The following is a 22,328-nucleotide window of genomic DNA, read 5'->3' on the forward strand; positions in this document are numbered from 1 at the left end:
GGTGCCCAGAACCCCTCAGTCCAAATAAAGTTCCACCTTCAAGCACCTTGCAAATGCCCCGCTGTCTTTGTGATGTCACTTCCTGCACCTCCACATGTCCAACATGTCCTTGTGATGGCACTTCCTGCACCTCCACATGTCCAACATGTCTTTGTGATGTCACTTCCTGCACCTCCACATGTCCAACATGTCCTTGTGATGGCACTTCCTGCACCTCCACATGTCCAACATGTCTTTGTGATGGTACTTCCTGCACCTCCACATGTCCAACATGTCCTTGTGACGGCACTTGCTGCACCTCCACATGTCCAACATGTCCTTTTGATGGCACTTCCTGCACCTCCACATGTCCAACATGTCTTTGTGACGGCACTTCCTGCACCTCCACATGTCCAACATGTCCTTGTGATGGCACTTCCTGCACCTCCACATGTCCAACATGTCCTTTAGATGGTACTTCCTGCACCTCCACATGTCCAACATGTCCTTGTGATGTCACTTCCTGCACCTCCACATGTCCAACATGTCTTTGTGACGGCACTTCCTGCACCTCCACATGTCCTTTTGATGGCACTTCCTGCACCTCCACATGTCCAACATGTCCTTTAGATGGTACTTCCTGCACCTCCACATGTCCAACATGTCTTTGTGATGGCACTTCCTGCACCTCCACATGTCCAACATGTCCTTGTGATGGCACTTCCTGCACCTCCACATGTCTTTAGGTCCATATTGCCTTCATTAAGAGCTCGTTGTGGAGGCTCATGTCCGCCCTTTGAATGTGTTCATGCAGGTGTAACTCCCCGTAAACTTGTGTATTTCTTCAAGTGCAACTTGTGGCATGAAGCTGCAAGACAAAGAGCAGAGCTGGATCAGTAGAACATACCAGAAGAGACAAAAAGAGAAGCTCACCTTTTAAGAACGACCAGGGCGTGCATGGTCCAAGGCAGGTAGAGGAAGGCCACACCTGCTCGGACTGCATCCACCGTCTTCTGGGCAACCACTTCAGGCTTGAGGGGCGGAAACAGATGAGGGAATCTGAGCAGGGAAACCACACGGAGGACTTGAGTCGACACAACAACAAGCAGACAGTCGACAACAACAACTTGTTGTCTTTTAGTAGTAAGCAAACAAACAAAGACTCCTAATTAGTCTGCAGTAACATTTTGTGTCATTTAGTGTTATAACTTCACCTTTGTTTGTTTACAAGCCAAAATACGTCTATTCTCCCTCTTATGTCTCCACAGATTGTCTGCTTGTAAGTACACAGGGCGTATGCACAACAAATTAAAATACCGGTATTTTTCAGAAGTAATATAGTACTGTTTTTAATTCATTAGTATTGCAGTACTATGTTAGTACTGGTATACTGTACAAGCCTAAACCTTTAACATTGCAACGTGCATGTCAACATGGATGTACATGAGGGCTAACACTTTCTCTGCATAGTTTTTATAAACACATTTCATTAATAATCACTAAATTGGTCCAATGAGGGTTTAATTGGAAAGAAAGTATCAGGAAAGGTCAAATTTAATGCATATTAGGGTTGTACAGTATACCAGTATTAGTATAGTACCGCGATACTAATGAATCATATTCAGTACTATACCGCCTCTAAAAAGTACCGGTCCCCCACCCTCCGCCCTTGTCACATTGTGTCATCGTTAGTTCTACGAGCAGAGGAGCATGTTGGGCAGCGCACACACACAGAGTACTGACAAGCAGACACAGTGTGTAGACAGAAAAGGGAGAATGGATGCATTTTGGTGTAAAAAGTCAAGATAAAGGTGAAGTTATAACACTGAAGCAGCTAAAGTCCAGCCGCACTCTGCAGTGTTTTAGCTACTTCTAAATCACTAATCCTGGTCTCCATGGTGACAAATAAAGTAAGTTTCTTACAAGTAGCATTATCACTGCAGGACGAGGAATAGCTAAACATGCTTCACTACACACCGTAGGAGGATACAATAGCTCAGTGGTTCTCAACCTTTTTTCAGTGATGTACCCCCTGTGAAAATGTTTTTAATTCAAGTACCCCCTAATCAGAGCAAAGCATTTTTGGTTGAAAAAAAGAGATAAAGAAGTAAAATACAGCACTATGTCATCAGTTTCTGATTTATTAATTGTATAACAGTGCAAAATATTGCTCATTTGTAGTGGTCTTTCTTGAACTATTTGGAAAAAAAGATAGGTTTTTATTTATATTTATAAAGGATTTTTGAATTGTTGCTATTTTTAGAATATTAAAAAAAAATCTCACGTACCCCTTGGCATACCTTCAAGTACCCCCAGGGGTACGCGTACCCCCATTTGAGAACCACTGCAATAGATCACCGCCATCACAATGTAAACAAACGTCATGGGTGGATCTACACCTGACATCCACTGTGATGATACCAAGTACAGGAGCGTATCTAGTCAATACTACTATGATTACATTGATATTTTTTAGCATCACAACATCTTTTTTTGTTTAAAAAAAAAGGTATATTATGTTTATAAAGTCAGTAAATATGTCCCTGGACACATGAGGACTTTGAATATGACCAATGTATGATCCTGTAACTACTTGGTATCACATCCATACCCAAATGTGTGGTATCATCCAAAACTAATGTCAAGTATCAAAGAAGAGAAGAATAAGTGATTATTACATTTGAACAGAAGTGTAGATAGAACATGTTCAAAGAGAAAATAAGCAGATATTAACAGTAAAAGAACAAGTAGATTAATAATCAATTTTTACAGTTTGTCCCTCATAATGTGTACAAAATAATAGGTGTATAAATGACACAATATGTTACTGCATACTAATTAGGAGTCTTTGTTTGTTTACTTACTACTAAAAGACAAGTTGTCACTATTTTATTGAAGGACTAAATGACAATAATAAACATATGTTTGTTTGTTTACTTACTACTAAAAGACAAGTTGTCTAGTATGTTCAACATTTTATTTAAGGACAAACTTGCAATAATAAACATGATTTTTTTGTTAAAATAAAGCCAATAATTACCCATTTTTGTGGTCCCCTTTATTTAGAAAAGTATCGAAAAGTATCAAAATACATTTTGGTACCGGTACCAAAACATTGGTATGGGGACAGCACTAATGCATACCAAGTCTCCTAACTCTTCCTTTCTCAGCCTATGAACTTTTCAGGCCAAACTAGATAAGTTTGGATGAAAGTGTCTAACTAAGCAGGACAATTAAGTTGTCCTGCTGGTTTCCACCCAGAGACTGAATGCAGGCTTTAGGACTCAAAGAAGCGGTGACATGTTTTATTGACCCTCACTAAAGTGTACCGACGTCATTTAGCTTGAAGCGAATAAAGAATACGGAGCTATCTTAGAAGCCCATAGTCTCATCTAAAGCCGTCTGCAGATACCACCAGGACCAAGCCAGGTCAGAAACCGGGTCGGACGCGTGCCTGAGTTCCACACCTGACTCGCATGCCTTGGAACATTTGGGTGTTGGTGTGGAAGGGGAGGACGGTGGTGCAGCCCACGCCGGGACAGTCCAGCAGGCCCAGCGTCAAGCTCTCCATGAAGGCCAAGGAGGAGGCCTTGGAGGTGCAGTAGTCTATGGCCCCGGGGATGGGAGACTGGGCCAGGATGGAGTTGATGCAGACCACATGACCACGCTGAAGCTCCAGCATGCGGGGCAGGAAGGCCTTGGTGGTCTGTCACGGGTCAGGAAGGAAGCAGTCCATTAGTTCTACACCGTAACTCCACTTTAGTCTGCATAGTTCACTCTTAACACCTCCATTTATTACAACAATGCCGTCTGAAACATGCAACAAAACTAATAGTCTGCATGAAAGGTTGATCTTTCTTCTGAAACATGCAACAAAACTAATAGTCTGCATGAAAGGTTGATCTTTCTTCTGAAACATGCAACAAAACTAATAGTCTGCATGAAAGGTTGATCTTTCTTCTGAAACATGCAACAAAACTAATAGTCTGCATGAAAGGTTGATCTTTCTTCTGAAACATGCAACAAAACTAATAGTCTGCATGAAAGGTTGATCTTTCTTCTGAAACATGCAACAGAACTAATAATCTGCATGAAAGGTTGCTATTTCTTCTGAAACATGCAACAAAACTAATAGTCTGCATGAAAGGTTGATCTTTCTTCTGAAACATGCAACAAAACTAATAGTCTGCATGAAAGGTTGATCTTTCTTCTGAAACATGCAACAAAACTAATAGTCTGCATGAAAGGTTGATCTTTCTTCTGAAACATGCAACAAAACTAATAGTCTGCATGAACGGTTGATCTTTCTTCTGAAACATGCAACAAAACTAATAGTCTGCATGAAAGGTTGATCTTTCTTCTGAAACATGCAACAAAACTAATAGTCTGCATGAAAGGTTGCTATTTCTTCTGAAACATGCAACAAAACGAATAGTCTGCATGAAAGGTTGATCTTTCTTCTGAAACATGCAACAAAACTAATAGTCTGCATGAAAGGTTGATCTTTCTTCTGAAACATGCAACAAAACTAATAGTCTGCATGAAAGGTTGATCTTTCTTCTGAAACATGCAACAAAACTAATAGTCTGCATGAAAGGTTGATCTTTCTTCTGAAACATGCAACAAAACTAATAGTCTGCATGAAAGGTTGATCTTTCTTCTGAAACATGCTACAAAACTAATAGTCTGCATGAAAGGTTGATCTTTCTTCTGAAACATGCAACAAAACTAATAGTCTGCATGAAAGGTTGATCTTTCTTCTGAAACATGCAACAAAACTAATAGTCTGCATGAAAGGTTGATCTTTCTTCTGAAACATGCAACAAAACTAATAGTCTGCATGAAAGGTTGCTATTTCTTCTGAAACATGCAACAAAACTAATAGTCTGCATGAAAGGTTGATCTTTCTTCTGAAACATGCAACAAAACTAATAGTCTGCATGAAAGATTGATCTTTCTTCTGAAACATGCAACAAAACTAATAGTCTGCATGAAAGGTTGATCTTTCTTCTGAAATATGCAACAAAACTAATAGTCTGCATGAAAGGTTGATCTTTCTTCTGAAACATGCAACAAAACTAATAGTCTGCATGAAAGGTTGATCTTTCTTCTGAAACATGCAACAAAACTAATAGTCTGCATGAAATGTTGATCTTTCTTCTGAAACATGCAACAAAACTAATAGTCTGCATGAAAGGTTGCTATTTCTTCTGAAACATGCAACAAAACTAATAGTCTGCATGAAAGGTTGATCTTTCTTCTGAAACATGCAACAAAACTAATAGTCTGCATGAAAGGTTGCTATTTCTTCTGAAACATGCAACAAAACTAATAGTCTGCATGAAAGGTTGATCTTTCTTCTTAAACATGCAACAAAACTAATAGTCTGCATGAAAGGTTGATCTTTCTTCTGAAACATGCAACAAAACTAATAGTCTGCATGAAAGGTTGATCTTTCTTCTGAAACATGCAACAAAACTAATAGTCTGCATGATAGGTTGCTCTTTCTTCTGAAACATGCAACAAAAAAGAAGGTTGGTACCTCAACATAAGAATGCACTTTTTTTTTTAAATGTTGCTTATTGTTCACAATCATTATGAGAGACAAGAAGACAAACGCTTGTTTCATGATCAATATTAAAGTGAGTCACTCCATAGACACTTGTGCGTTTGGTCCAGCTAACTGGGGACGTTTTTACACTTTATTTGGGTAAGCACCCCATTTATGTCGAAATAGCTTGGCTTCAAATTCCACATTTTACAGTTTCGAGTCAAGCCAACCACACTCTCTCGGCTTCTGTCTACTCCAACGTCTCACTCTTCCTTTGTGTTTGCTTCTTCTAACCAGCAGTTCATCCTCAGTATTTTCAGCTTCAAAAAGATGAAGGAATCCTCATTTGTCCAACAATATTCATCTTTGTTGTTTGTTACCAAGTCTGCCATGATTAGAAAACACTCGCATTTGTTGTCGGAAGTCAGAAGAGCGCTGCTATGGAAACGGAAATCAATGTGCTGAAAAAAATCAGTCCCAGCAATCATTAAAATGGCCAAAATAGGGTAAATATTGTACATATTACATATTGTTATGAAGGTGTCTGTTACTACATGATATATATACTTTCAGTGTGTATATTGTACATATTACATATTGTTATGAAGGTGTCTGTTACTACATGATATATATACTTGCAGTGTGTATATTGTACATATTACATATTGTTATGAAGGTGTCTGTTACTACATGATATATATACTTGCAGTGTGTATATTGTACATATTACATATTGTTATGAAGGTGTCTGTTACTACATGATATATATACTTGCAGTGTGTATATTGTACATATTACATATTGTTATGAAGGTGTCTGTTACTACATGATATATATACTTGCAGTGTGTATATTGTACATATTACATATTGTTATGAAGGTGTCTGTTACTACATGATATATATACTTGCAGTGTGTCAATTGTACATATTACATATTGTTATGAAGGTGTCTGTTACTACATGATATATATACTTGCAGTGTGTATATTGTACATATTACATATTGTTATGAAGGTGTCTGTTACTACATGATATATATACTTGCAGTGTGTATATTGTACATATTATATATTGTTATGAAGGTGTCTGTTACTACATGATATATATACTTGCAGTGTGTATATTGTACATATTACATATTGTTATGAAGGTGTCTGTTACTACATGATATATATACTTGCAGTGTGTATATTGTACATATTACATATTGTTATGAAGGTGTCTGTTACTACATGATATATATACTTGCAGTGTGTATATTGTACATATTACATATTGTTATGAAGGTGTCTGTTACTACATGATATATATACTTGCAGTGTGTCAATTGTACATATTACATATTGTTATGAAGGTGTCTGTTACTACATGATATATATACTTGCAGTGTGTATATTGTACATATTACATATTGTTATGAAGGTGTCTGTTACTACATGATACATATACTTGCAGTGTGTATATTGTACATATTACATATTGTTATGAAGGTGTATGTTACTACATGATATATATACTTGCAGTGTGTATATTGTACATATTACATATTGTTATGAAGGTGTCTGTTACTACATTATATATATACTTGCAGTGTGTATATTGTACATATTACATATTGTTATGAAGGTGTCTGTTACTACATGATATATATACTTGCAGTGTGTATATTGTACATATTACATATTGTTATGAAGGTGTCTGTTACTACATGATATATATACTTGCAGTGTGTACATGAAACCTTGAAGGAGGGTTTAGACGTTGTTTTAGAAGCTTTGAAGGCTACAATGCTAACCCTCATTAGCCGCGTTTTGCAAGTATTTTTTTGATCATCTTTAAAAACTAAAACTTTTTTTTTTTAAAGTGTGTTTTTGTATCTCATGATTGTGATTGATAGGCAAAATTGCTATCCAACAATTCCAGTGTACTACTATTACTACGACTACGACTACGGCTATGACGACTATGACGACTACTACGACTACTACGACTACTACGACTACTACTACTATGACTACGACTACGACGACTACGACTACTACTACTATGACTACGACTACTACTACTATGACTACGACTACTACGACTACGACTACTACTACTATGACTACGACTACTACGACTATGACGACTACGACTACTATGACTACGACTACGACGACTACGACTACTACGACTACTTACGATTACTACGATTACTACTACTACTACTACTACTATGACTACGACTACGACTACGACGACTACGACGACGACTACTACGACTACTACGACTACTACTACTATGACTACGACTACGACGACTACGACTACTACTACTACTATGACTACGACTACGACTACTACGGCTACGACGACTACTACTACTACTACTATGACTACGACTACGACGACTACTACGACAACTACTACGACTACTACTACTACTATGACTACGACTACGACGACTACGACTACTACTACTACTACTACTACTACTACGACGACTACGACTAGTATGACTACGACTACTACTACTACTACTACTACTATGACTACGACTACGACGACTACGACTACTACGACTACTACTACTACTACTACTATGACTACGACTACGACGACTACGACGACTACGACTACTACTATGACTACGACTACTACGACTACGACGACTACGACTACTACTATGACTACGACTACTACGACTACGACGACTACTACTACTACTACTATGACTACGACTACGACGACGACGACTACTACTACAACTACTACGACTACTACGACTACTACTACTACTACGACTACGATGACGACTACTACGACTACTACTACTACTACTACTACTATGACTACGACTACGACTACTACGACTACGACGACTACTACTACTACTACTACTATGACTACGACTACGACGACTACGACTACTACGACTACTACGACTATGACTACGACTACTACGACTACTACTACTACTTTGACTACGACTACGACGACTACGACTACGACGACTACTACGACTATGACGACTACTACTACTACTACTACTACGACTACAACTACTACTACTACTAGGACTACTAGGACTACTACATAAATCTAGGTCATATAGAGTTTGAAGTAGAATGAATTTGCGTACAGCTTGTGACTTTTAACACTTGTAGAAGATGATGGCTTGTAAGTGGGCGTGGTCCAACACAATAATGGGAGGAGCTTACCCAAAAGTGTCCCATGGTGTTGATGTGCTGCGACTTGAGGAGGGCGTCGTCGTCGCTGTCCATCAGACTTTTACCGTGGACCACAGCTGCGTTGTTGACCAGGATGGTAACATCTCCCACCTGAACCCGGGAGACAACTTTGCTTCCATGAGATAATACTTTGCTGCTTCCATGAGATAATACTTTGCTGCTTCCATGAGATAATACTTTGCTGCTTCCATGAGATAATACTTTGCTGCTTCCATGAGATAATACTTTGCTGCTTCCATGAGATAATACTTTGCTGCTTCCATGAGATAATACTTTGCTGCTTCCATGAGATAATACTTTGCTGCTGCTTCCATGAGATAATACTTTGCTGCTGCTTCCATGAGATAATACTTTGCTGCTTCCATGAGATAATACTTTGCTGCTGCTTCCATGAGATAATACTTTGTTGCTTCCATGAGATAATACTTTGTTGCTTCCATGAGATAATACTTTGCTGCTTCCATGAGATAATACTTTGCTGCTTCCATGAGATAATACTTTGCTGCTTCCATGAGATAATACTTTGCTGCTTCCATGAGATAATACTTTGCTGCTTCCATGAGATAATACTTTGCTGCTGCTTCCATGAGATAATACTTTGCTGCTTCCATGAGATAATACTTTGCTTCTGCTTCCATGAGATAATACTTTGCTGCTTCCATGAGATAATACTTTGCTGCTTCCATGAGATAATACTTTGCTGCTTCCATGAGATAATACTTTGCTGCTTCCATGAGATAATACTTTGCTGCTTCCATGAGATAATACTCTGCTGCTTCCATGAGATAATACGTTGCTGCTTCCATGAGATAATACTTTGCTGCTTCCATGAGATAATACGTTGCTGCTTCCATGAGATAATACGTTGCTGCTTCCATGAGATAATACTTTGCTGCTTCCATGAGATAATACTTTGTTGCTTCCATGAGATAATACTTTGTTGCTTCCATGAGATAATACTTTGCTGCTTCCATGAGATAATACTTTGCTGCTTCCATGAGATAATACTTTGCTGCTTCCATGAGATAATACTTTGCTGCTTCCATGAGATAATACTTTGCTGCTTCCATGAGATAATACTTTGCTGCTGCTTCCATGAGATAATACTTTGCTGCTTCCATGAGATAATACTTTGCTGCTTCCATGAGATAATACTTTGCTGCTTCCATGAGATAATACGTTGCTGCTTCCATGAGATAATACTTTGCTGCTTCCATGAGATAATACTTTGCTGCTTCCATGAGATAATACTTTGTTGCTTCCATGAGATAATACTTTGCTGCTTCCATGAGATAATACTTTGCTGCTTCCATGAGATAATACTTTGCTGCTTCCATGAGATAATACTTTGCTGCTGCTTACATGAGATAATACTTTGCTGCTTCCATGAGATAATACTTTGCTGCTTCCATGAGATAATACTTTGCTGCTTCCATGAGATAATACTTTGCTGCTTCCATGAGATAATACTTTGCTGCTTCCATGAGATAATACTTTGCTGCTTCCATGAGATAATACTTTGCTGCTTCCATGAGATAATACTTTGCTGCTTCCATGAGATAATACTTTGTTGCTTCCATGAGATAATACTTTGCTGCTTCCATGAGATAATACTTTGCTGCTTCCATGAGATAATACTTTGTTGCTTCCATGAGATAATACTTTGATGCTTCCATGAGATAATACTTTGCTGCTTCCATGAGATAATACTTTGCTGCTTCCATGAGATAATACTTTGATGCTTCCATGAGATAATACTTTGCTGCTTCCATGAGATAATACTTTGCTGCTTCCATGAGATAATACTTTGCTGCTGCTTCCATGAGATAATACTTTGCTGCTTCCATGAGATAATACTTTGCTGCTTCCATGAGATAATACTTTGCTGCTTCCATGAGATAATACTTTGATGCTTCCATGAGATAATACTTTGCTGCTTCCATGAGATAATACTTTGCTGCTTCCATGAGATAATACTTTGATGCTTCCATGAGATAATACTTTGCTGCTTCCATGAGATAATACTTTGCTGCTTCCATGAGATAATACTTTGCTGCTGCTTACATGAGATAATACTTTGCTGCTTCCATGAGATAATACTTTGCTGCTTCCATGAGATAATACTTTGCTGCTTCCATGAGATAATACTTTGCTGCTTCCATGAGATAATACTTTGCTGCTTCCATGAGATAATACTTTGCTGCTTCCATGAGATAATACTTTGCTGCTTCCATGAGATAATACTTTGTTGCTTCCATGAGATAATACTTTGCTGCTTCCATGAGATAATACTTTGCTGCTTCCATGAGATAATACTTTGTTGCTTCCATGAGATAATACTTTGATGCTTCCACGAGATAATACTTTGCTGCTTCCATGAGATAATACTTTGTTGCTTCCATGAGATAATACTTTGTTGCTTCCATGAGATAATACTTTGCTGCTTCCATGAGATAATACTTTGCTGCTTCCATGAGATAATACTTTGCTGCTTCCATGAGATAATACTTTGCTGCTGCTTCCATGAGATAATACTTTGCTGCTTCCATGAGATAATACTTTGCTGCTGCTTCCATGAGATAATACTTTGCTGCTTCCATGAGATAATACTCAACATTTCAGTGCAAGTATAAATGTAAACACCAGATGTGAGACGCAGCAGCTCAGCTCAGCACCAGCGTGCACTTGGAGGCTAGGAAAGATGGCGGGGGTGGGGGGGAGAGGGGGGTAGAAAAGAATGTAGTACCTTTTCACGAACAAGCTTGGCTTGCTTGTAAACTTCCTCCCGATTGGCCACGTCACACAGGAAGTAGTAGCACTCCGTGCCCGAGTGGGAGATCTCTTCGCACGTCTCTTTGAGGGACTTCTCTGTGCGGCCCCACAAGATCACCTGACACAAACATCACCTCTTTGTTTACAACACCAAGCCAACAATCTCAGAAACATGCATACATATACACATACACATACATACATATACACATACACATACACACATATACATATACACATACACATACATACATATACACATACACATACACACACATACATATTCACATACACACACATACATATACACATATATACACATACACATATATACACATTTTTATACATACATACACACATACACATGTATACACATACATATACACATATATACACACATACATATACACGTACACACATATACATATATACATATACACATATATGCACATTCATACACATACATATACTGTACACACACATATACACACATACATACACACAAATATACACATATATATACACACTTATATACACATACATATACACATATATACACATACATATACACACATACACATATATATACATACATACATACATATACTCATATATACACATACACATACATATACACATACACATATATACACATATACATATACACATTTTTATACACATACATATACACATTTATACACATACATATACTGTACACACACATACATACACACAAATATACACATACATATACACACTTATATACACATACATATACACAAATACACATATATATATACATACATATACACATACACATATATACACATACATATACACATACAAATATATACACATATATATATACATACATATACACATACACATATATACACGTATACATATATACACATACATATAAACATTCATATACACATTTACACACATATATACACAATACATATACACACTTATATACACGTACATATACACATATATATACATACATATACACACATACACATATATATACATACATACATACATACATATACACATACACATACATATACACATACAAATATATACATATATATATATATATATATACATACATATACATATACACATACACATATATACACATATACATATATACAAATACACATATATACACATACATATAAACATTCATATACACATTTACACACATATATACACATACATACACATATTTATACACATACATATACACATTTATACACATACATATACTGTACACACACGTATACACACATACATACACACAAATATACACATATATATACACACTTATATACACATACATATACACATATATACACATACACATATATACACATACGTACATATACACGTATATACACATAAAAAGACGTTTATTAGAGCATCTCCATGCATCAAGAAGGAGCTTTTCTTGCCTGGCGTTTATTAAGGGTGCACAAAAAAATAAAAAAAATAAATTCACATTTAAATCACTATTCTTATTCATACCAATTCTAAATCGGTGCATAATTTAAAAAAAAACTATAAAACCATCCATCCATTTTCTACCGCTTCTCCTTTTGGGGTCTCTGGAGCCTAGCTCAGCTACAATCGGGTGGAAGGCGGGGTACACCCTGGACAAGTCGCCACCTCATCGCAGGGCCAAAACTATAAAACATTTTATTAATTTTTTTATAAGAATTTTTTAAAATGCGTTTATTAGGGCATACCATACGGAGCTGTTCTGATATGAAACCTGTTTTTCCAAAACAATCATTATATTTATTTATTTTATTTTATTTTTTCAACCAAAAAACTATTAAAATAAAATATTAAATCGAAAAAAAAAATTGTTTTAAAAACCATAAGTCTAATTTTTGGTGAAAAAAAACAGCATATTTAAAAAAAAAAAGTTAAGCCTTTTCGCCCAGGCCTAGCTGGACTCACGACACAGGAAGTGCACATATTCAACACTTCAGAATAAACTTCTGTTCAACGCCTAAACTGTTCAATTTCATTGGGCTAGACTTGGTAGTTTTGCATAATATTGCATGTAGATGTAGTAGTCACTAAGACCATGGAGTGCAATGCTTAGTCATAAACACTGCATGTCTTGCGCAATGTTTGTGTGCAGATAAGCCCAACATGGACAACATATTCAGGCACACAAATACTTGCAGTGAGATTAGAAGGCTGGTGTGTGTGTGTGTGTGTGTGTGTGTGTGTGTGTGTGTGTGTGTGTGTGTGTGTGTGTGTGTGTGTGTGTGTGTGTGTGTGTGTGTGTGCGGGTCGCTGCTGTGTGAATCAACCACACCCGGGACCCAACGACCAGCCGGAGCGGGGGCGGGGCGAGAGGCGGGGGGGGCAGTGATTGGGCAATTAGATCTGTCAGTCTCCGGGGTCGGGGAAAGGTCATGATATCATTTCTCCAAACACTAATTCTCAAAGCGATTACACAGCCTTTTTTTTGAGCAGATGAGTCCTGTCATTTCTGCTCAGGAAGTCTCCAAATGTGTGCAAAGTGCCGAGTGTTTCCTCCGGGACTCAGGATGCATCTGAAGGGAAGATGCGGAGGAAAGTAGGTGCGCACAAATAGCCATTCACATCCCAAACACCATTCTTATTCATAGACATTCATCAGTTAAAAAATAAATATACATACATAATATACATATACACACACATACACTACCGTTCAAAAGTTTGGGGTCACCCAAACAATTTTGTGGAATAGCCTTCATTTCTAAGAACAAGAATAGACTGTCGAGTTTCAGATAAAAGTTCTCTTTTTCTGGCCATTTTGAGCATTTAATTGAGCCCACAAATGTGATGCTCCAGAAAGTCAATCTGCTGAAAGGAAGGTCAGTTTTGTAGCTTCTGTAACGAGCTAAAGTGTTTTCAGATGTGTGAACATGATTGCACAAGGGTTTTCTAATCATCAATTAGCCTTCTGAGCCAATGAGCAAACACATTGTACCATTAGAACACTGGAGTGATAGTTGCTGGAAATGGGCCTCTATACACCTATGTAGATATTGCACCAAAAAGCAGACATTTGCAGCTAGAATAGTCATTTACCACATTAGCAATGTATAGAGTGTATTTCTTTCAAGTTAAGACTAGTTTAAAGTTATCTTCATTGAAAAATAAGGACATTTTAATGTGACCCCAAACTTTTGAACGGTAGTGTATATACACATACATTGGGACAAGCGGTAGAAAATGGATGGATACACACACACACACACACACACACACACACACACACACACACACACACACACACACACACACACACACACACACACACACACACACACACACACACACACACACACACACACACACACACACATTTTATATACGATTCAATTTTTAAAAATATGTTTATTTAGGCATCTCTTAGATTGAATATCCTTCTTCAAATCAAGACTGAAAACACACAATTCCTGACTGCTTATTCATTGGAATCATCTTTTCTTCTCTATCTTTGTTGTTGTTGTTTTTTTATGCAATTTTATTTTATTGTTTTGATTTTGTACGGTGTCCTTGAGTGCCCAGAAAGGCGCCTTATAAATCAAATGTATTATTATATTATTTGTATTTATCTCCATGCAACCTATAGGAGCTTCTCCAATACGAAACTGGTTTTCAAAAAAATTTCATTATATTTACATACTATTGGAAAAAAAAGAAGATTTTGGAACATCTCCACACATTTATTAAGGGTGCACAAAAAAAACACATAAATCAATTCACAACCGAATCGCGATTTTTAATTATACCGATTCTAAAATCTATTTGTGATTTTTAAAAATCCGTTGAAAAAAAGAAATCTATTTTAAAAAATATGTTTATTAGGGCATTTCCACACAACCAGAGAAGCTTTTCTGATAAGTAACCTGTTTTTTTTTAATCATTATATATAGATATTTAAAAAAATAACTTTTAGGTCATCTCCATGCATCCAGAAGGACTTCTAACCTGGCGTCTATTAAGGGTGCACAAAATAAAAAATAACACAATCGATTCACAGCCAAATCGCAATTTTATTCAGACCAATTCTAAATCGATTCCGAATATTTTCAAAAATCAATTTAAAAATGATAATTAGGGATGTCCGATAATATCGGCAGGCCGATATTATCGGCCGATAAATGGGTTAAAATGTAATATCGGAAATTATCGGTATCGTTTTTTTTATTATCGGTATGTTTTTTTTTTTTTTTTTTTTTTTTTTTTTTTATTAAATCAACATAAAAAGAACAAGATACACTTACAACTAATGCACCAACCCAAAAAACCTCCCTCCTCATTCACACAAAAGGGTTGTTTCTTTCTGTTATTAAAATTCTGCTTCCTACATTATATATCAATATATATCAATACAGTCTGCAAGGGATACAGTCCGTAAGCACACATGATTGTGCGTGCTGCTGCTCCACTAATAGTACTAACCTTTAACAGTTAATTTTACTCATTTTCACTAATTACTAGTTTCTATGTAACTGTTTTTATATGGTTGTACTTTCTTTTTTATTCAAGAAAATGTTTTTAATTTATTTATCTTATTTTATTTTATAATTTTTTTTTAAAGGTACCTTATCTTCACCATACCTGGTTGTCCAAATTAGGCATAATAATGTGTTAATTCCACGACTGTATGTATCGGTTGATATCGGTATCGGTAATTAAAGAGTTCGACAATATCGGAATATCGGATATCGGCAAAAAGCCATTATCGGACATCCCTAATAATAATAATACATCTTTTTTAATATATATGTTTTAATGAGAATTCATTTTAAAAAAGACGATTCAGGCCATATCCATAATTCTAGAAAAAGCTTTTTTAACTTGGCGTCTATTAGGAGTGAACAAAAAATGTATTCGAATCCAAATCCCGATTCTAAATCCATTCAAAATTTTCAAAAATGTATTTAAAAACTTTTTTTTCCTATTTTGTTTTTATGAGAATCAGGAAAACCGTCCGGCTGGAACTCTCTAATAACTAAAGTTCCTTGGGTGAATAATGTAAAGTCACTACACCGGTATGTTTTAGTGCTTTCATGGTGAGTTTACTGACAGATATAAGTAAGAACTTTACACTACTTGATAGGGATGTCCGATAATATCGGCCTGCCGATATTACCGGCCGATAAATGCGTTAAAATATAATATCGGAAATTATCGGTATCGGTTTTTTTATTATCTGTATCGTTTTTTATTTTATTTTATTAAATCAACATAAAAAACACAAGATACACTTACAATTAGTGCTCCCCCCATTTATTTCTGTTATTAATATTCTGGTTCCTACATTATATATCAATATATATCAATACAGTCTGCAAGGGATACAGTCCGTAAGCACACATGATTGTGCGTGCTGCTGGTCCACTAATAATACTAACCTTTAACAGTTAATTTTACTCATTTTCATTCATTACTAGTTTCTATGTAACTGTTTTTATATTGTTTTACTTTCTTTTTTATTCAAGAAAATGTTTTTAATTTATTTATCTTATTTTATTTTATCATTTTTAAAAAAAAGTACCTTATCTTCACCATACCTGGTTGTCCAAATTAGACATAATAATGTGTTAATTCCACGACTGTATATATCGGTTGATATCGGTATCGGTTGATATCGGTATCGGTAATTAAAGAGTTGGACAATGTCGGAATATTGGATATCGGCAAAAAGCCATTATCCCTACTACTTGATATTAGAAATGGCAACAGTGGAGGATGAATGTCACATAAGAAGAAGATAGAGGAAAAGAAGATTATCCACTACAACAGACGGCGCAATTTTTCAGGATTTATGCAGATCCCAAATAAAGATCAGCAGGTACCAGAAGGTAAGAAAAGTTGCTTTTGCATAATATTGTGAAACAAAACGCCAGATAATATGTCTTACCTTATACACACACCATAATAATACTCCTACGTTGAAGCACATCAAGCGGTGTGGCTTCATAGCTTACCAAAGTCCTACTAAAACATGTTGATACATTTTTGAGCGCCGTGTGTAATGTTCTATATTTTCAATGGAACATATAACATGTTGGTGTTGAGTCATATTGCCATCATATTGCAGTCTACACATACCTCTTATGTTTGACTGCCATCTACTGTCACACTTACTACACCATGTACCATATAAAATAGCTTCGAGGTGGGTAAGCTCAACCAAAATGATTCCTTACGTTAGGCGCACTGTCCGGTTTTGAGAGAAAAAAAAATATTTTAGGTGCGCCTTATAGTCCGGAAAATACGGTAAATATGAATTTACAGACAGGGCAAGTTGACTTATGTTTTTAAAATGATAAGCAAAATCAAGTAAATTGTCCTTCCATACAATACTGTATAGAAATGTGTTTTTATTATTAAAACTCAAAGATAAAGATTTCAAAATAAGAGTCTTCACATAAACGTGCATAAACGTGGAGAATTCCTAACAGGCAACGCCAAATCTATTCCTGGTGCACCGAAATTATCTAAATAAATTCATCAAGAGAACACACAGGTAGAAACATTCTCCTCAACTTCATTGATTTCAACTACACTTTAAATCACTTTCAGCAAATAAAAATTGAGCGTTTGGCGAGGATATAAGAGCTGATGGTTCCGAGGATATAAGAGCCGATGGTTCCGAGGATATAAGAGCTGATGGTTCCGAGGATATAAGAGCCGATGGTTCCGAGGATATAAGAGCCGATGGTTCCGAGGATATAAGAACCGATGGTTCCGAGGATATAAGAGCCGATGGTTCCGAGGATATAAGAGCCGATGGTTCCGAGGATATAAGAGCCGACGGTTCCGAGGATATAAGAGCCGACGGTTCCGAGGATATAAGAGCCGACGGTTCCGAGGATATAAGAGCCGACGGTTCCGAGGATATAAGAGCCGACGGTTCCGAGGATATAAGAGCCGACGGTTCCGAGGATATAAGAGCCGACGGTTCCGAGGATATAAGAGCCGACGGTTCCGAGGATATAAGAGCCGACGGTTCAGAGGATATAAGAGCCGACGGTTCCGAGGATATAAGAGCCGGTGGTTCCGAGGATATAAGAGCCGATGGTTCCGAGGATATAAGAGCCGATGGTTCCGAGGATATAAGAGCCGACGGTTCCGAGGATATAAGAGCCGACGGTTCCGAGGATATAAGAGCCGACGGTTCCGAGGATATAAGAGCCGACGGTTCCGAGGATATAAGAGCCGACGGTTCCGAGGATATAAGAGCCGACGGTTCCGAGGATATAAGAGCCGATGGTTCCGAGGATATAAGAGCTGATAGTTCCAAGTACAAACTGGACCTTTGCACAGAGCTCAAGGTTGTTTACCAAAAGACACGAGGGATGGTCCATGGTACAAAGTGGAAAGTGTGAGCGGGTGGAGAAGGTGGAGGTGACCACACTGAAAAGGTAAGCAAGCCTGCTGCTGCTCGAGCACTTTGAGGGCCAGCAAACATTGAAACAGGAGACCAGCAGCTGTCGGATCATCCATTCAGTTTTTTGTTTGCCAGGCTCTTTGAGATTAGCCGACTAATCAAGCAGTGAAAGCTCTTAATTGGATTGCAGTCTCGCAAACAAAGCTGAGCTCAAATAAAATAATTACATTTCAGCACTCTCAGCTGTTAAGAAGCACATTTGACTCGTTAAGGTTTATCAGTCTCAACACAGCAACACCCGCAGAGCAAACAAAGATTAGCCAAATTGAAAGGAAACAATAAGAAGTTTGAGTTAACCCCGCAGAGCCCAACTCTTCCTGGCAGAGATCTGATGATAAAATAGCAAATAAAAAGATTAGATTTTACAAAGAAAAAAGTACTAACTTGTGAAGTTCTCAGGTCATTTTACTTCAAACATCCTAAATGACAGTTTTCTTTATGGAGACTTTTAAGATGCAAATAGGTATTTTATTGTGAAAACAAGCATTATTCAACTTGCAATCCTCAAACGAAGCATCTTGGGGATGACGCAGAATCTTCAAACAAGATTTTCCAAACCAAAATATCTTATTAGAATATCAACAACATGGTTATTGTAAGAGTGAACACTGAGGAACTCTTTTTCTAGCATACTAACACATCGGCGTGCTACGGTATTAGCCGCAAAAGCTAACTACGGCAAGAGACAAGCTAGCTTGTACATCAGCACGAAACAGGTTTGAGTTAGTAACACACAACACTGTGATAGGACAGCAATCTGTACTGAGTGACAAACATCAACAATCATATTACAGTATCTGTCAAGTATTATTTCATCTTTTGTGTGTACGTTTCATGACGTACTGCGTGTATCATGATCAATATAACGTGTGAGTCACTCCATGGACAGTTGTCTGTTTGGTCCAGCTAGCCAGGGACGTTTTTTTCCAGATTATTTGGGTAATCACTCTATTTATGTCGAAATAGCATGGCTTCAATATCCACATTTTGCAGCTTCGAGTCACTTTCACCTCAATCTCTCGACTTCTGTCTGCTCCAACGTCTCACTCATCCTCCGTGCTGGCTTCTAGAAGCAGTAGTTCATCCTCAGTATATTCAGCTTCAAAAATATAAGGTTGTGAATCCTCATTTATCCAAAAATAGTCATCTTTGTTGTTTGTTACCAAGTGTGCCATGATTAGAATACATCCTAAACTACTTTTAAGATACAAAGAGGTATTTTATTGTGAAAACAAGCATTATTCAACTTGCAATCCTCAAAGGAAGCATCTTGGGGATGACTCAGAATCTTCAAACAAGATTTTCCAAACCAAAATATCTTCTTTGAATATCAACAACATGGTTATTGTAAGAGTGAACACTGAGGACATCTTTTTCTAGCGTACTAACACATCGGCGTGCTACGGTATTAGCCGCAAAAGCTAACTACGGCAAGGGACAAGCTAGCTTGTACATCAGCACGAAACAGGTTTGGGTTAGTAACACACAACACTGTGATAGGACAGCAATCTGTACTGAGTGACAAACATCAACAATCATATTACAGTATCTGTCAAGTATTATTACATCTTTTGTTTGTACGTTTCATGACATACTGCGTGTATCATGATCAATATAACGTGTGAGTCACTCCATGGACAGTTGTCTGTTTGGTCCAGCTAGCCAGGGACGTTTTTTTTCCAGATTATTTGGGTAATCACTCTATTTATGTCGAAATAGCATGGCTTCAATATCCACATTTTGCAGCTTCGAGTCACTTTCACCTCAATCTCTCGACTTCTGTCTGCTCCGACGTCTCACTCATCCTCCGTGCTGGCTTCTAGAAGCAGTAGTTCATCCTCAGTATATTCAGCTTCAAAAATATAAGGTTGTGAATCCTCATTTATCCAAAAATAGTAATATTTGTTGTTTGTTACCAAGTGTGCCATGATTAGAATACATCCTAAACTACTTTTAAGATACAATTAGGTATTTTACTGTGAAAACAAGCATTATCGAACTCGCAATCCTCAAACGAAGCATCTTCGGGATGATGCAGAATCTTCAAACAAGATTTCCTATGTAGGGGAAACCAAAATATCTCATTTGAATATCGTTAGGTATATATATATATATATGTATATATATATATATATACACACACAAACCCTGTTTCCATATGAGTTGGGAAATGGTGTTAGATGTAAATATAAACAGAATACAATGATTTGCAAATTCTTTTCAAGCCATATTCAGTTGAATATGCTACAAAGACAACATATTTCATGTTCAAACTCATAAACTTTATTTTTTCTTTGCAAATAATAATGAACTTAGAATTTCATGGCTGCAACACGTGCCAAAGTAGTTGTGAAAGGGCATGTTCACCACTGTGTTACATGGCCTTTCCTTTGAACAACACTCAGTAAAGGTTTGGGAAGTGAGGAGACACATTTTTGAAGTGGAATTATTTCCCATTCTTGCTTGATGTACAGCTTAAGTTGTTCAACAGTCTCCCTTCTCATATTTTAGCCTTCACACATTTTCAATGTCTGGACTACAGGCAGGCCAGTCTAGTACCTGCACTCTTTTACTATGAAGCCACGTTGATGTAACATGTGGCTTGGCATTGTCTTGCTGAAATAAGCAGGGGCGTCCATGGTAACGTTGCTTGGATGGCAACATATGTTGCTCCAAAAGCTGTTTGTACCTTTCAGCATTAATGGTGCCTTCACAGATGTGTAAGTTACCCATGTCTTGGCCACTAATACACCCCCATACCATCACACATGCTGCCTTTTACACTTTGCACCTAGAACATGTCTTGACCACTAATACACCCCCATACCATCACACATGCTGCCTTTTACACTTTGCGCCTAGAACAATCTGGATGGTTCTTTTCGTCTTTGGTCCGGAGGACACGACGTCCACAGTTTCCAAAAACAATTTGAAATGTGGACTCGTCAGACCACAGAACACTTTTCCACTTTGTATCAGTCCATCTTAGATGAGCTCAGGCCCAGCGAAGCCCACAGCGTTTCTGGGTGTTGTTGATAAACGGTTTTCGCCTTGCATAGGAGAGTTTTAACTTGCACTTACAGATGTAGCGACCAACTGTAGTTACTGACAGTGGGTTTCTGAAGTGTTCCATGTGGTGATATCCTTTACACACTGATGTGGCTTGTTGATGCAGTAGCGCCTGAGGGATGGAAGGTCACGGGCTTAGCTGCTTACCTGCAGTGATTTCTCCACATTCTCTGAACCCTTTGATGATATTACGGAGCGTAGATGGTGAAATCCCTCAATTCCTTGCAATAGCTGCTTGAGAA

The 22,328-nt window shown here is 37.4% G+C and overlaps 1 protein-coding gene across 1 annotated transcript in view; it reads right to left on the reverse strand.

Moving 5' to 3' along the window:
* Positions 1–459: 459 nt before the first annotated feature.
* dhrs3b (dehydrogenase/reductase (SDR family) member 3b) overlaps positions 460–22,328 on the reverse strand; it is a 33,688-nt gene continuing 11,819 nt past the window's right edge. The window contains exons 2-7 of the mRNA XM_062037442.1: positions 11,512–11,655; positions 8,736–8,855; positions 3,447–3,685; positions 913–1,038; positions 626–847; positions 460–550 (exon numbers count right to left, since the gene is read on the reverse strand). Of these exons, the coding sequence (XP_061893426.1) occupies positions 763–847; positions 913–1,038; positions 3,447–3,685; positions 8,736–8,855; positions 11,512–11,655 (714 nt within the window). The 3' untranslated portion in view covers positions 460–550; positions 626–762. The remainder of the gene's footprint in view (positions 551–625; positions 848–912; positions 1,039–3,446; positions 3,686–8,735; positions 8,856–11,511; positions 11,656–22,328) is intronic.

The sequence above is a fragment of the Entelurus aequoreus genome, linkage group LG26 (assembly GCF_033978785.1).
Source record: "Entelurus aequoreus isolate RoL-2023_Sb linkage group LG26, RoL_Eaeq_v1.1, whole genome shotgun sequence".
NCBI lineage: Eukaryota > Metazoa > Chordata > Actinopteri > Syngnathiformes > Syngnathidae > Entelurus > Entelurus aequoreus.